Here is a 15,032-nt window from a genome sequence, read left to right as displayed (position 1 = left end):
TCTGAGCACCATGCTGGCATATGAACCAGATGCGCCACAGCATGAAATTCTGCTTTCCTGAGAGTAGCTCGTCACACGTGTTGTAGTTAGCAGGAGGTGGAACTCCACACCTGGCCTTTGGGAAATACACTGCCACGGCACTGCTTTTCACAGTACTTGGTAAGGGAGAAATCTGTTTGTTTTGTTTTGTTTTCCTCTGTGAACTGTACCAGGTGTCATTTGAAAGGGATGGAAAGTCTCTGTAGCCTGATATTTTGGCCAATATTCAGAAAAGCCTTAAAGCTCTTTAACAGGAGAAAAAGAAGAGAAGGGAGAAGGCAGCTTCTGCTCATCTGGTTCCTTCTCTAGGCAAGGTGTGATTACTTGGTATAGCATTTCTATTGCTATCTCCATTCTAATGTAACATATCTCATATGATTGACTCGTCACCACTCAACTTGTGTGTCTAGTCTGCAGCCTGGCACATCTCGTTGTGAAGGAAGTTCTCCAGAATTCAGCCTAAGAATCACATTTTAAAGATCTGTCCTATTCCTACTTATGCTCCCTAATTCAATGGACTCCCTAACTGATAGATGATATTATGCTCCATTTTTTTTTCCACATGATTTTTTCTTTTACTTTAATTGCAAGATAGAAAGACATGGGAATATTTCAGAACTTACAGTTCTCTTTTCCATGGTTTCCTAAGCCCTGTGAACCTCCTGCAGGTTCAAACTCTTTCAAATCTTTCCTGATGCAACACCATACAGCTGTTGATTAACTAAGCCAGGAATCACATCTGTCTCTCTGTTCCTTCAAGCTTTAATATTAATGCTATGGAAGCAGAGCCCAGCAAGGTGTGTAAAAGCAGCAGAGCGTGTACAGTTACTCAGTGTTGGGACCAATTTGTTTTAGGGTTGATATGAGTGCCATGCAAGCTGGTGCTTCTCGGTGGAAAGAACAAGGCTAACTAGCAGTCAATTCATTTTGCTACTGTTGCAAAACATTACTTGCAGCATCTCTGCTAATTCAGAAACCTCATGGTTATAATTACACAGTCTGGAGGTTATCCAAGCCCAGTTTATTCATTGCTGTTTGTTAAATCATTCAATAAAAGGAATGTTTGAACCTATCTATGGAGCAGGCACGCCTCTCTCTGCCAACCACTGTCAGCGATGGGTTCCCGCCCGTGAAGCCACTAGCATTTCACTTCTACTGGAACTAAATTGTTAGAGAAAAAGCAGGTCATCTCTTCGTGACATAACACAGGACAAACGGGTTAGCTGTCAGTGAAACCCATCTCAAGAATGGGAGAATCAGAAGAGTGAAGCCACTTTACTTGGTAAAATCTTGACAAGGGGATGAATATAGAGCTTGGACCATGGGAACCTGATATAGTGAACCCTGTTTCTGTACAGTATCCTTCTTACTAAAAAAAGGAAATGAATAAGGCATTAGTTGCTAACACAAATTTTTCAGAGGCACAACAACATTACTTTGTGCAAAGAGCAATACAGCAGACTCTTTTGTATCTTCAAAAAGATATAAATCAGCCTTACATGGCAGCACTGTGTTGAACAGGAATATTCTTTCTTATGTCCGAGCACAATGTTTTTTTCAGACATTACTGCATTACAGGACCACACCAATACTTGGTGGTAATAGAGCCCCACGTTCCCTCCTGCATTTTTCCATGATGCACAACACATACCCCTGCTGTGCCACTTATTTTGTAGCTGTCTTAACCACTGACAGTTGCAGTTAGAGCACAGCATTAGCAAAGGCTGGTCCTCAAAGGTTTCCCTGGGCCACAACAGTTCTTACTGAGCTTAATGCTCGTGCCATGCTGGAGAAATTTCAGTGCTTTCTGAGATGAGGTGGGATGAGGTGAAGCTGATACTCACAGAACGACTTCTACGTGGTCCAAAGCCCACTGATCATGACCTGTTCCATTGTGACGGGGCTGCCACCAGCGCAGTAATACTCCTTTCATTCGTGCCTCCCTGTTACCAGAAATGCAAGAGCCTGTGAGAGCTCAAAAATATTGGTGATTTGTACATCCCCATCTGGCCCCCAACAGGAACTGAGAGCAAAGTAAAAGTGTTATTTCTACATCCCTGAACACTAACACACCAAACATGCAAAATATTTAATGGTGGAAAATGCACACGGATAAAGGACTGCCACCCACTCCCCTCATATCTTTAAAACAAAATTCTGTTTTTCTTTCAAGCATGTTGATGAACAATGGGCTGGAATTTCTTAATCAGGCTTCCCTTAAATTTTCTTCTTTGTTTACCATTTCATCAACTTTTTTTTTCTTGCACAGTGATGCAAAGATAGAGTCTTTCTTAGCAGAAATACATGTTGTGAACTTAGAGGTAATGAGATGTGACTGGGTACTCACAGCGGAACATTATAAGACACTCTTTGGGCTTGTATAAAGTCCTTTGGCTGATGCTGTGCAATTACTTGCCATGTAATTCCATTATTTACACTGTATTGGAGAAGCACTGCTTTGTCTACAGTGTTAGGATCACTCAGATTGGTATTGCAACTGTCTGTTTGTGACACACTTCCAATTTGCAAAACAAACATGATTTTGCTGTAAAACATAGAGACAAAAGGTATTTTCAATATACAAAATGTATTCAAACAGGAACAATAGCATATCCAGGTGTACTGCAGTTACCTTATTAGAACTTTCAGCATCCTCGAGAATCGTTACTTTTCACATGCTAAATAAATTGTTCTTATTTCTCTAAAACACAGCTTCGCTTTCAAAGTAGTTGTTTACTGTGTATAAGGTATTAACATGTAGTTGGAGGTGATAGATCCAATTTACAATGTGTCTGCACAAAACTGATGTACAGAAACAGTATGAAAATGAGTGCATGAAAAGCTAAAAAAGGACAAGTAAAGGTTAAATATAATAAAGTACTTTAAAGATTTCTTATATTCTAGCTAGGTGTTGAAGTACGAAATGAAGAACCTGATTTATATCTGGCCCATTTGCCAGTTCATCCTGTTTCTAATCTTGCTTCAGACAACTAAAATACAAACCAGTCCAGAAAGCTGTCACTCTGTTAAGAGCCAGCACAGGCTGGTTGCATTTGTTTTTCTATGGCCAAAGAGGCTCAATAGATGAAAAAGACTCCTGTTCATTGCCAGGTGGATATAATGCTATTTGACAACTGAAACGGGAAAATGAGTCTGTAATTGCTAATAGCATCTTTAGTCATGACCATCATGGAGGCACACACAAACATGGGATTTGCCTTATCAGATCAGGCGCTAGTCCAGACAGTCTGGTGCCCAGTCTTTGCCAATGGTTTCATTGTCAGTGCTGGCTTACTAGACAGTGGTCTGCTGGTCGTGAGGAGAACATCTGACCTTTTGATGTGGTTTAACCCCAGCCAGCAACTAAGCTCATCCACCCCTACTGGGATGGAGAGCAGAATGAAAAAAAAAAGTAAATCTTGTGGGCTGAGATAAAAACAGTTTAGTAGGACGGCAGACAGGAGAGAGGATAATAACCACAACAAAAAGAACAATAATAAAAACGATAAACAAGTGATGCACAATACTGATGTCTGTACCCTGTACCCAAGCAGCAATCTCCCCATTTCATCCAGATCCCTAGTTTATGAACTGAGGACTATGTTACATGGTATGTAATACACACTTTTGGCCAGCTTGGGTCAGCTGTTCCAGCTATACTACCTCCCAGCTTCTTGTGCACCTCCCCACTGTCAAAGCATGGGAAACTGCAAAGTCCTTGACTTAGTATAAACCCTACTTAGCAACAACTAAATCCATCAGCATGTTATCAACATTATTCTCATACTAAATCCAAATCACAGCACTATACCTGCTACTAGGGAGAAAATTAACTCTATCTCAGCTGAAACCAGGACACCTTTTTCATCTGACATCACTTCCTCCTTACTCTCCATCTCTCAAATGGAAGTCAAAAGTGTTTTACCAACCATAACGTTTATCTGCCAGCCACATCTGACTGCATGCTAGAGCCAGGCCAGTTCATCCTCATCAGTACTTGGCCACATGACTGCATGTACGTATAAAAAGTTTCCTTTCTCATGACCTGCTACACGAACATTTTAGTCTCAAAGTAGTACCTTGCTCGGGTGAGATCCAGAGGCTTAGTCACAGCTTGTCTTATTTGACATCCATTAAAATAGAGAGAATCTCCGTGGGCGTAGGGTGCCAGCTGTCCACATCCATTGCCTATCACTCCCCCTTGAATGGTTTCCCAGTTTATTTCAGTGACTCTTTCAGATTCAAAGTTATCTTTAATATAACTGGGGAGGTCATGGCTAAAAACTGAGCAGTCATCACCTAAAAATGACACAGTGAAGTTATAAACCAAACAAAACCCAAAAGAATTGAGATGGAGTTACATTTCATTGTAATTGTATTCAAGGTTGTGGTCTAATATTCAGTGTGACTACAAGCTGATTATATTTCAGCAGATCCATTAATAATATGCACATTGCTGTACAGCATTCATTTTTAGAAAATTGATACCTCAAGTCTTATTTTTTACAGTTGTGTAACGTGAAGAACAAACACAGAGTTTCTCCTATTATGTATTGAAGCCAATATAAGAAACCTCAAAACACTGGCTCCACACCCACAAAGCACTTATAATTTATCGAAGACACTCAGGTACCATGTGCTTAGCTGCACTGTGGAGTTAGAGCAGAGCACTCTGTCCTGATGCAGCACAGAGCTGAGTCCCTTACAGGGGCCAATCACCAGTTGCTGGATCCTATGTACATATCCCCTAGAAGTGGGTGCACCCTAGGAAGGAGAACAGGGTTGGAGGCCATTTCTGGGTAAGCAGGTGGCCACATTCTGCCTTTGATGAAGGCTGAATGGCTTTTACCTACAGTCCCAGACAACAGAGACTATTGATTCCTTCCAGAAAGAATACATGGAGGGGAGAGCTGTTATATGCAGCTCTGTTAAATTATTAATTTAGAATTTGTTACTCAAGCATTCCAGTGAAAAATTAATACACAATACATCGCTCTGTCTTTTTGTTTAATTTTGAGCTAGATTAGGCTGTAGCAGATGTATAAGAAAGAAATTGAAGAAATGGAACCTTGGTATCCTTCGTCACAAATGCAAATGGCTCCAGTTGTGCAATATCCATGACCGCTGCAGAGCTTAGGGCATGCTTCCCCTATGTACACGTGATCGATCGCCCAGCTTTGCTTCTCTAGTTCTTCACCTTTCTGAATCCACCTGAACTGAGTTGCACTGCAAATATAAAAATTCAAACACTGTACTATATGTAGCAATTAAACACATCAGTACAGTGACATTCAAATATGCCAGCTGCAATTGTAATAAAAAATAAAGGATTTGTCACTTCAGTAACTGGAAAGAACCACCCTGAAAGGGCAATTGCTACATCATCTACTGTAGCCACTTCTATTAACAAACAGCTTCCTCAAAACCATTAATTATGTATCAGACCTAAATCCAGCAGTAAAGAAGCATTTTTAATTCACCAGTTGTTGAAAGTGAAGAGTGCCAGCAAGATAGCTGACATTTTATAGGCCTGCAGTGCGCTGACCTTTCAGTAACCCACCTGGATGAGACATGATCAGGCAGCTGGATAGTTATTCTTCTCCAAGCAGAGCTATTGACAGAGTTATAGATGGTAGCTTCGTGAAACTGAAATGGGGAGCAGCCAATGCTATTAGATGAAGAAGGAAGACAGTGTGTCTGGACGAGCTGCCATGAGTCTGTCCTGTAGGAAACAAACAAAAAATGTTTTAGAAAAACTGAAAGAATAATGAAAGGGAAACGGGTAATTTCTAAGGGTCACGGCATTGCCTGTCTTACTAAACAAACTCAGCAATATTTTACATGTTCTGTAGCCACAGATAGACAAGAAGTGAGATGCTGAAGCCTCAGTGCATCAAGGGAGGACTTTCCAGTAGCAGGTTTGCGTGCTGTGAATCCCTTGGTGGTGGTACACACAGCAGAGTCCAACCCAGAGCTCCTCTGAGAGGGCATGACAGAAGGATTTACTTAGGAGTCTGCTCCTTAGTCTCTCACTTGCAGTGTTCAGAAGAGTCCCAACAGAATATGTTCTATGTTCACCTGCAGTCATTTGAGCACGGAATATACCTTCACTTCTACAAATTATAATGCATCGCTATACTATAGCACAGGAGTCGGTGTTACTGTTTGCTAGTTAAAGGTCAAATTGGAATTAAGTAGCTCCCACTTCGTTACAGCTTGGTCCCAAATAGATAGGCCTGTATCATCCTAAAACAAGTTTCCTGTGAATGTGGTTTTCTGCAAGCACATTTTTAACAGGAGCATGCTCATGACTGTAACTGCAAGCTATGAATCTGTCCACATCTGGGGTAAATTATAAAGAGAATTTATGGGAGTTGTGTAGACAAATCCCAGCGCTTACAAATAGGCTTTGTTCACATCCTGTTACAAGATGAATATCAAAGCAATTGCTTTAACAAATAAACGTTCTCTAGGCTTTTAATATCATACTATTTCAAGGGGGATCTATGTATTCTGCTTCTTTTTACCTGGCATCCTTTGTATACTCCAGCATCACAGAGTGGAGGTCCCCACAAGAAGTTGCCTCGCAGCCAACCACGATCTATAGCACAAATAAAAGCGGCTGCTATAAGAAGTCAGGTAGATATTTAATGTGATACATAATGACATCTTTGTCTCCTTTTTTTTCTTTACAGAGTATATAAAAGAGTTTGCTGACTTAGATCTTGGACAAAATCCATTGAAAGTGGATGGAAAACAAAAGATGCAGTACTTCAGATACTGCTTTTATTTAATTACTTTTTCTTTATTGCTATAGTTATTTTCAAACAGAATTCTAACACTAAGTTCCTAAAATTCAAATAAAATATCTAAACACAAAGATAGCTCCTTGGCATTTCAGGAAATGAAGTACCTAAGTATGTATTAATTGCCTACAAAATTCATAATGATAAAAATGAGGATATAAAGTTCAAGTTAATCCAATTTAAGAACAGAATTAATCTATTAAAAAAAAAAAACATATTTGTGTCATATTAGAGTGGAAAGATTACAGTACCCTGTGTACAGTACCCTGTGTACTGAATAGATAATAAAAAGCTAAATTTTAAGAACTTCAAAACCAAATGGCAGTCATGCACTAGAGCTGAGTTCTTCATTTAGAAATAAAATCTTTGCTGTGACTAGTGATTAAAAAAGAGGACAGAGTCAGGAGAGGAAAACATTGCAATGGAAGTTTAGTAATACAAAATATTAAATGCTGATGGGTTATCATAATTTTGGCCTTAGAGCAAAAAGATGATAGGCCAGGCAAAAGAAGCAGCTCGGGGTGGGAGGAGGGGGTGTCTTGGCATTCAGTCATAAAAAGCATGTCAGACTCCTCTTTTATATACTGTCTTTGAAGGTGGAATGCTGTGTGAGTAGGGGAAGCAGTGCTTTGGGGATTATGTTAGACAGTTAATATAAAGTAGGCAATGATTTTGAGAAAAGGTGAAAACATTGATTAAAGGAAGATGGGAAATTCTGTTTTGTCAAGAAGAAGAGCAAGAAAAAAGACATTATGAGAAAATGGGTGACTATTTTGATAACCCTGCTTTCATATTAGTGCCTGGCTCATTTAAGATGTGGTAGTTGGGGAAGGGCCTAGAACATTTCTGTACAACAAATACATATTGCCTTTGACCCTGTGCGGAATTCTACTTTAAACAGAAGTAAAATATTGAGAAATGCTTCTCTGATTATTTAGGTCATTTGCCATGGCAAAAGTCAGGAGAAGAGGTACTTCCACTTGAGCACATTTGCACTTTCCATATGCCATTCTTTTCTAGCCTGCCTCTACCTTGCCTTTTCGGCTTATTCACGAGCTAGGGGAAAATGGCATATTCTGCATTCTGTGTATGATCACCTTAGAAAATAATTCCTACTCTATCTGATTATCCAGTAATTTCAGCAGAAAGAGATTAGATGTCCAAAGTCTTTCAGTAATTCTCAAAGCATACAGTCAGTCAGAATAATTTGATATTTAACATTCATGCAGCCTTTCTGATTGCCATTACTTACACTTCAGGATTTCCTTTAAATTATAGCAAAAAGTAATTATTAATTATTCATCCAATTGGGCATCCCAGTTGGAAGAAGAAGAATTTCTGGAGATACATTAGATGATTTTTCGTTGCATGCTTTACTTCGGAGAGAGAGAGAAAATTTCTTACTTTAAATTGCATCATGTATCCTGGCTGTATAATGAGCTCCCTGGAGGACAGGATGTTGTGTGTTTTGTCCTTTTTCTTATTTGGCCAGTAGAGATGGAATGATGGATTTCCACAGAACCCTGCAGTCCTGACCGCATTAGGGTAAAAACTCCAGTTTTCTTCATGAGAGGTGCCTTCTATTAACATAAGTTAAAGAGAATTACTGCATTGTCTCAGTAAACATCAAGGCTTAGTAATGAATCCACAGAATCTCTACATACAGTACTTCAGTAGCATAAATAAGAAATTTATGCTGTCATGACACACAGTAAGTAAGCCACTAACAGATGTAATAAAAACATCAGCTCTAGAGAAGTAATTAAAATGTAATTTTAAGTAATTAAAATGTTTAAATAATAGTATTTTTAATAAATGTGATTAAATAAAACTTTTCTACACAGGAACTTACACATGAAATTAGTTAGACTGAAATAAAGGTTTTTATCTTTCTTATAAGTTTATACATATATATACATACACACATACATATCTCAATATACTTTATAATATATATTTATAATATATATTTTTATATAATATATATGAATATATAGTTACACTCTTTAATAGCATGAAGAACAGAATATAAACAACATTAGTCTACAAGTTCATAGGGCATATCTTAGATAAGATAACGCCAGACAACAGATTAGCTGTCACAGCCTATCTTACCGTCATCAAACGTATCTACCAGCTGGCTGGGGTTGATCTCTGCTCCTCCGATCAGGATGTTATCCAGTGCCCACTGTGCTCGGTCAGGACCTGAAACCACAATCCCATTGCTGATGGTAAAAGGCTGCCACCACCGCAAGCGGGTTGTATTGGTCAGAGCGTGTTCAGGGAGAAGGATGTAGTCATGCCTGACAGAGATGTATTTTTGGTAATCCATCTCATGAAGCAAAGTCCAGGATATGCCTAGAATGAAAAGATGCTGGTTTAGTAATAAAAAAAAGCATATGATAGAATCTTGTAAAGTATTAAAGGAAAATAATAGGAAATAAAAAAGTATAGCCATGGTTTTCTCATAGTCAAGGTCTTAACTTCTAAGGGTAGTTAACAACTGCTGATCATTGCAAGAGTAATCTTGTAATTGTATAAAGCAATCAAATCGCTGGAAGCCACCGATTACTGAAATCATGCAGGAGCATTATGGAGAACTCCTGAGCAATAGATGTAAATTTTAGATGGGGGGGGGGGGGAAAGCTTTGCAAGGACAAAAATAACTTTACAATTTAAAATTGTCTTCTTATTTTGGATCTTGCTGACAACTTCTCAGATATTCATGGGGCTTGAATACAGAACGAGGTTGTAGCTTAGATGAAACTACAAGATGTACTTACCTCCATCAATGGAATAATCTAACAGCACTCCCTCCTTTCTGCAAGTTGGTCTGTGGCATGTTGTCATGTTGTTTTCACTCCCAATTCTCCCCCAGTACTGTAGAAATCTAAGAGTAAATATATACGTTTACATGTGTTAGAGATCTGCCCAAACTGAGATGTTTGCTTTCTGCTAGCAGATGTGCTAAAAATGTTCAAAATGTCAGCATTCTTAATCAAGTAACATCAATGTACAAATAGAGAAACATTACACTGCCTCATAATTCCCATGGAAACCTCATGAAATGAATCTGTCCTGCATCTGGGAGGGACTTAAGATTTGCTAAGAGTTCCCTGAGATTACTGTTGGAAAGGGGTCTAAACATGAATTAACTAAGTGCCCTTGTAGCAATGAAGGACCTAAAAGAAGTTGATAAACAAAGGCAAGGTCAGTGGAGGCCACAGAAATGGTTGGGGCTTGAGCATGTGCCCTGTGAGGAGAGGCTGAGGGACCAGGGCTTGCTCAGCCTGGAGAAGATGTCTGGGACTTGAAGACTGGTCATATATTGAAACAAGGATATAATGGGGAAAAAAAATATCACTGTGAGGGTAACTGAACACTGGAACAAGATGTCCAGAGGGACTGTGGGATCTCTGTCCTTGAAGGTTTTCAAGACCCAAGGAGTTAAAGTCCTGAGCAACCTGGTTTGAATTCAGTGTTGACCTGACTATGAGCATGAGGTTGGACTAGACACTCCATGAGGCCCCTTCCTTCCTGAAATGTTGTGTGATTCAACGAATTCTTGCTGAGTTACAGAAGTAAGAGTGTATGACTTCATAAGGCCATATAGTCAAGGGACAACAATGCTGACTTTGTTTTGTATTTGGTGTTCTTCTTGTCTAAACTGACATAATTCCATTGCTCTCCAGTTAAGGCATCATTTTCTGTAGTATGAAAGCACAATGGGGCTTGTACAGGCACCCAGGAGAGAGAGACCAGAAGAGGTTATGTTCTAAACTCAGAGGAAGACACAGCTGGTGCCTTCAGGAGTGGAGACCACAGTGCCCAAGCAACAGTGGAATCTTGCCTCTTTGCGGGAAAGGTGTTGCAGACTTCAGGACATCCTTGGGGAAGGGGACCTGCTGCTTCACTGGGGCATGACAAAACCTTTCCACTGTGCTAGGGTGAACCTTGCTCTCTGTGATTCATTTGAAAGCAACCATTCCTTGAGAATCGTAATCGAAGTAGTGTCTACCTGAGATAGCAGTATGCTTGTGGTGGCCTAGGAATTCCCAGAGCTATGAGCTTCATCATCTGCTGCTTTGTCAGTGTTTAACAGAGTTCCCTATTAAAATGACATTGAAACATGACCTACTTTGCCCCCCGCAGGTCCAGATCTTGAGTGACAGCCTGCCTCACTGTTGCACCTCCAAAATACAGAGTTGTGTCTTCTGCAAGAATCCCACACTCGGTACAGGTATTTCCTCCTTCTAAGGACATCCATAAATCTGGTTTAATTTCTTCATTGTCAAAGCGTTCTTTCAGGAAAGTCTGTAAGTAAATACAACATAAAGCACAGGTAATTATGATCTCAACCCTTTCTCATGAAATTGACCTAAACATGTTAGAAGGGATCATGAACACTGTAAAAATCTTTTTTCAGGATGACTGAATATAATGACTTTTGGCTGACCATTTACCCAGTTGAACTGAATTGGCTACCTTTGAAAATACATTAGGGCTAGATTTTAACATATTTGGGAGGTAATCCAGCACACTAGAGTTTGCATGTACAAATGAATTATTCTAGTTTGTAACTGTTGTTATCTAAGACTGTGCAACACCATTCCAAGTACATGTCTAGTATGTATGGGAGAAATCAGTATTCTATTTTGTTTTCTCCAGCAAAAACAGTACTGTGATGAAATTTTAGGGTTGTTGTAGTGAATATGCATTTATGCAACTGTCTGCTCATTATCTGCAGTGAAAACTATCTAGAATATATCTCTGATTTCCACTTATCTCCAGGTGTGTGGTAAAAGCAGGGCAATGAGTAAAATTCTGGCCTTAAGGAGACAGTAGTAGTAAAACTCCCCTAAAATTGTTAGGATTTTATCCCAAGTGTCCTTTGTGTGAAGAATACATTACTAATTAAAAATTGCAAATGGATAATGATATTTGCTCATGTAATTTGTATCTCAGATGAAACTCAAAATTTTATAATAATTCAAATGACATTAGTAATGGAAAAGTTAAATAGTTATAGTCTCCTTAGACAGAATGCTGCTTAACCTGTTGTTTCTGTGGAGCATGTACCTATTCTGTTGTTATCCGATGTAGGAAAAAGGAGATGGTAAACTGCGTTTTAAACTAATTTGGGTTTCCTTACATATTCTTTTCTTAATATGTTAAGTTTTTAAATTTTTTTTAGCTTTTAAGTTAGCAATATCTGACTAGATATCACTCGCTTGTCATAGGGTAACACTAATAACAGCTAGGTGAATAAATTTTATGTCATTTTCTTGTGCTCCCTACTTCAGTAAGCTCTTTCATGATAAAGAAAATCTTTCCTCAGGTCTTGTTCAAATATAATCATATGTGCAAGTGTGATTTAACTCACAGAATGATGATCTAAGGATCAACAGTGAACTTTATCATAGCTTTATTAGGCAGTGTTATTTGCAAAGGAACAAACTTGTTCTTGGATACTGCAGTGATGGTTTTGTTAAAAAATGATAAAAGGTCTGAAAACAGATTAGAGTATCTTCAGGCTGACAGGAATCAAACCTAAATATCCAGTGGAAATGATCTTTTCTCTCTCTCTTTCTCAGCTGAACACATGGCAAAATTCACACTTTAAAATATGCAGTAAAATTACCTTCAGTGTTTGGGTCAGATAGCAGTTTGGTCCTGAGTACCCAGGGTCACAGATGCATTGCTCATTCAGGCAGTCTCCATGACCTCTACAGTTTTCCAGACAACCAGGGCCCAGGTAGAAATTATCGATGGCCCACTGCATATCTGAGTATTGCTGGTAGAACCGAAACCTCACGGGACTAGATATAAAGGAATGAAGAAAAACAGACATAAACCAGCTTTGCTCAACTGCAAATAGGTGGGTGAAACACAAAATACTTATGACTGTACTGCCCTCTAAGCTTCTACAAGAAATATCTGGCAGTGTCTGTTGAAATCGATTTTGTACATATCCCTATCTTTTTCTTCACCCATGTAACTACCTATGACATATGGACAGATTTCAGATGCTGCTGAAGCTGGAAAAAGCTGTTCTGGCTTCTTGCAAGAGAAAGTCAATTTTGGTTATCCTTCCTAAGCAGTTTATGCAAAGAATAGAAGAGAGTTTAATTTTGCAAAAAAAGACAAATGGTTTTCATATGTGCAAATAACTGCAGACAATAAGGGTAACTTTTCCACTCAGTAAGGTCATAAATCTACTCTCTGAATGACTGTGGCTGTGTGAACAGAGCAGAACATGCATAGAAGCAAGGATTGAAGCAGGGATCTTTGGAGATACATAAAACCCACCTGGACACGATCCTGTGCAACCTTCTGCAGGTGAACCTGTTTTACCAGGGGTTGGACTGGATGACCTCCAGAGGTCCCAACCCCAGCCATTCTGTGATTCTGTGATAAATTTGAATGTCGTTTAGACCAAGTGTTATGGTCAATCTTAATTGGTAGGAAAGAAAATTATGCAGCATACGTAATGAATGTGAACACTGCTTAGTTCTGTGTATTCCTTGAAGTCAAATGCATAGGCAGATGTATTTCCTGATGTGTTTTTCAGAAGGTACTGAATTCAAGACAAAATGAGTAAATAATTCACACTTACTTGCCCACAAAGTTTTCAGGCAATGAGTAAGTTACTCTTTTCCATCCCTTTGTAGGAAAGAAGACAGATGGCTGTGAAACACTCCCAGAACATTTTGGATCGGCTGGTAAACACTGAGGTACTAAGTAACTCCAGCTAACACCAAAGTCAGTGGAATACTGCACATGGACCTGATTTTGTGCAAGTTTTTCTGATGTTTTACATCCAACAGAAACCTAATAAAGAAGAGAGCATATGCAAATTAGAAATAATGGTGCTGGTGGTGGTTGGACTTTAAAAACATGGTAGAACCTGAAAGACAACTGCAGAATTTTGCTTGAAATGATGGCAGTAACAGTGCTTGTATGGTACCGGTCACCTGCAGATCTCACCAGTATTCCCAAGACTGAGAATAGGTACCATATTTAGAGTTTCATTTTCTTCTAATTAGCTCCCATTTTTGGAGTTCCTGGTTTTGACACTTGTGCCTTATACTGCAGTACCCCATAACTGATAATCTACACCCCCACACAACCTAAGATTTGAACATTTCAGAGGAGGTCATCCAGCTTGGCTATACCAGGCAGACCTTCTTTATGGGAGAGATGAGCAGAGGGCTCTTACAAGGTTATTTCTTCAATTTAGGTAAAAGGGTGGAGGAAGGGTAGTTTGGGTGCAGGATTGATGTGAACACATGACGACACAGGAGCAGTGTAGACACTTCTGAGCTGCTTTTCCCTCACCAAGCAGTTGTAACAAAATAGGCACCTTGTTTGTGTGTAATATCATTATTGCATGATGTCTGTACAACTGCTATGCCAGAAAAGTGCATTAACTCTGGGAACAGCCTGCAGTATTCAAGCACCAACATGGAGAAAGTGAGAAAAATGAGGATGGCATTTTCCCCTGCAGGGAATGGGTCATGCGTAGGCCTATACATCATCCTATCTCCTGAAAAATCTACTTAGACCTGGAGCAAAAATGACTTTTTCAATAATTAAGTTGCAGACAGAGATTTTACCTTGAACTGCATAATCCAGCCTTCTGTAGGAGTCAGGTCATGGGTGACTGCGTAGACCTCTCTGCCATCATGGCTTCCGCAGATCATGACACCATCAGGGGAATCACAAAACCTCTCAACTGAGCAATCATCATGGAATAACCAGTGTTCATTCACTTGAAAATAAATGGGAATGTCAGTAATATAAAATGACAACATAAATGAGAGAAAACAGGGAGTAATGTAAACCACTAAAGGTGATTCATGGCTTTATTTTTCAGCCTACGTGGAAATTATTTAGTATTGCTCCTGAGAATGTTAGTATCCCATCTTTCCCATGTACATATTTATCACATTTATCACATTTGTTTCTCAAAGCACCTTTTACTACTCTCTTACATAAGCATTATAGTATTATTTTTTGATGTTCAAGAAGTAAGGATCTGAGACTTATTCAAAACACAAATCCCTCTGGCACCAGACATTATGAGACAACCTTTTAATTGCCTACATACCTGCACCATGGGTCCCTCAGCACTGTTGGCTGTTAAGCCTTGTAAAGATCCAGAAATACATTCTCTACAAATTTTAT

General features: G+C 39.2%; 1 protein-coding gene across 2 annotated transcripts in view; it reads right to left on the bottom strand.

Moving 5' to 3' along the window:
* RELN (reelin) overlaps positions 1 to 15,032 on the bottom strand; it is a 291,669-nt gene that overhangs the window by 10,494 nt on the left and 266,143 nt on the right. For both annotated transcript variants that reach the window (XM_054071453.1, XM_054071462.1), the window contains exons 51-63: positions 14,462 to 14,616; positions 13,462 to 13,676; positions 12,487 to 12,664; positions 10,984 to 11,159; positions 9,629 to 9,735; positions 8,961 to 9,203; positions 8,250 to 8,425; positions 6,567 to 6,640; positions 5,600 to 5,761; positions 5,108 to 5,265; positions 4,119 to 4,338; positions 2,387 to 2,584; positions 1,884 to 1,982 (exon numbers count right to left, since the gene is read on the bottom strand). In XM_054071453.1, coding sequence (XP_053927428.1) covers positions 1,884 to 1,982; positions 2,387 to 2,584; positions 4,119 to 4,338; positions 5,108 to 5,265; positions 5,600 to 5,761; positions 6,567 to 6,640; positions 8,250 to 8,425; positions 8,961 to 9,203; positions 9,629 to 9,735; positions 10,984 to 11,159; positions 12,487 to 12,664; positions 13,462 to 13,676; positions 14,462 to 14,616 — 2,161 coding nt within the window. The remainder of the gene's footprint in view (positions 1 to 1,883; positions 1,983 to 2,386; positions 2,585 to 4,118; positions 4,339 to 5,107; positions 5,266 to 5,599; positions 5,762 to 6,566; positions 6,641 to 8,249; positions 8,426 to 8,960; positions 9,204 to 9,628; positions 9,736 to 10,983; positions 11,160 to 12,486; positions 12,665 to 13,461; positions 13,677 to 14,461; positions 14,617 to 15,032) is intronic.

Source organism: Cuculus canorus, chromosome 1, assembly GCF_017976375.1.
Source record: "Cuculus canorus isolate bCucCan1 chromosome 1, bCucCan1.pri, whole genome shotgun sequence".
NCBI classification, from domain to species: Eukaryota; Metazoa; Chordata; class Aves; order Cuculiformes; family Cuculidae; genus Cuculus; species Cuculus canorus.
Note: the sequence above shows the minus strand (reverse complement) of the source record. Positions and strands in the feature narration are given on the sequence as shown.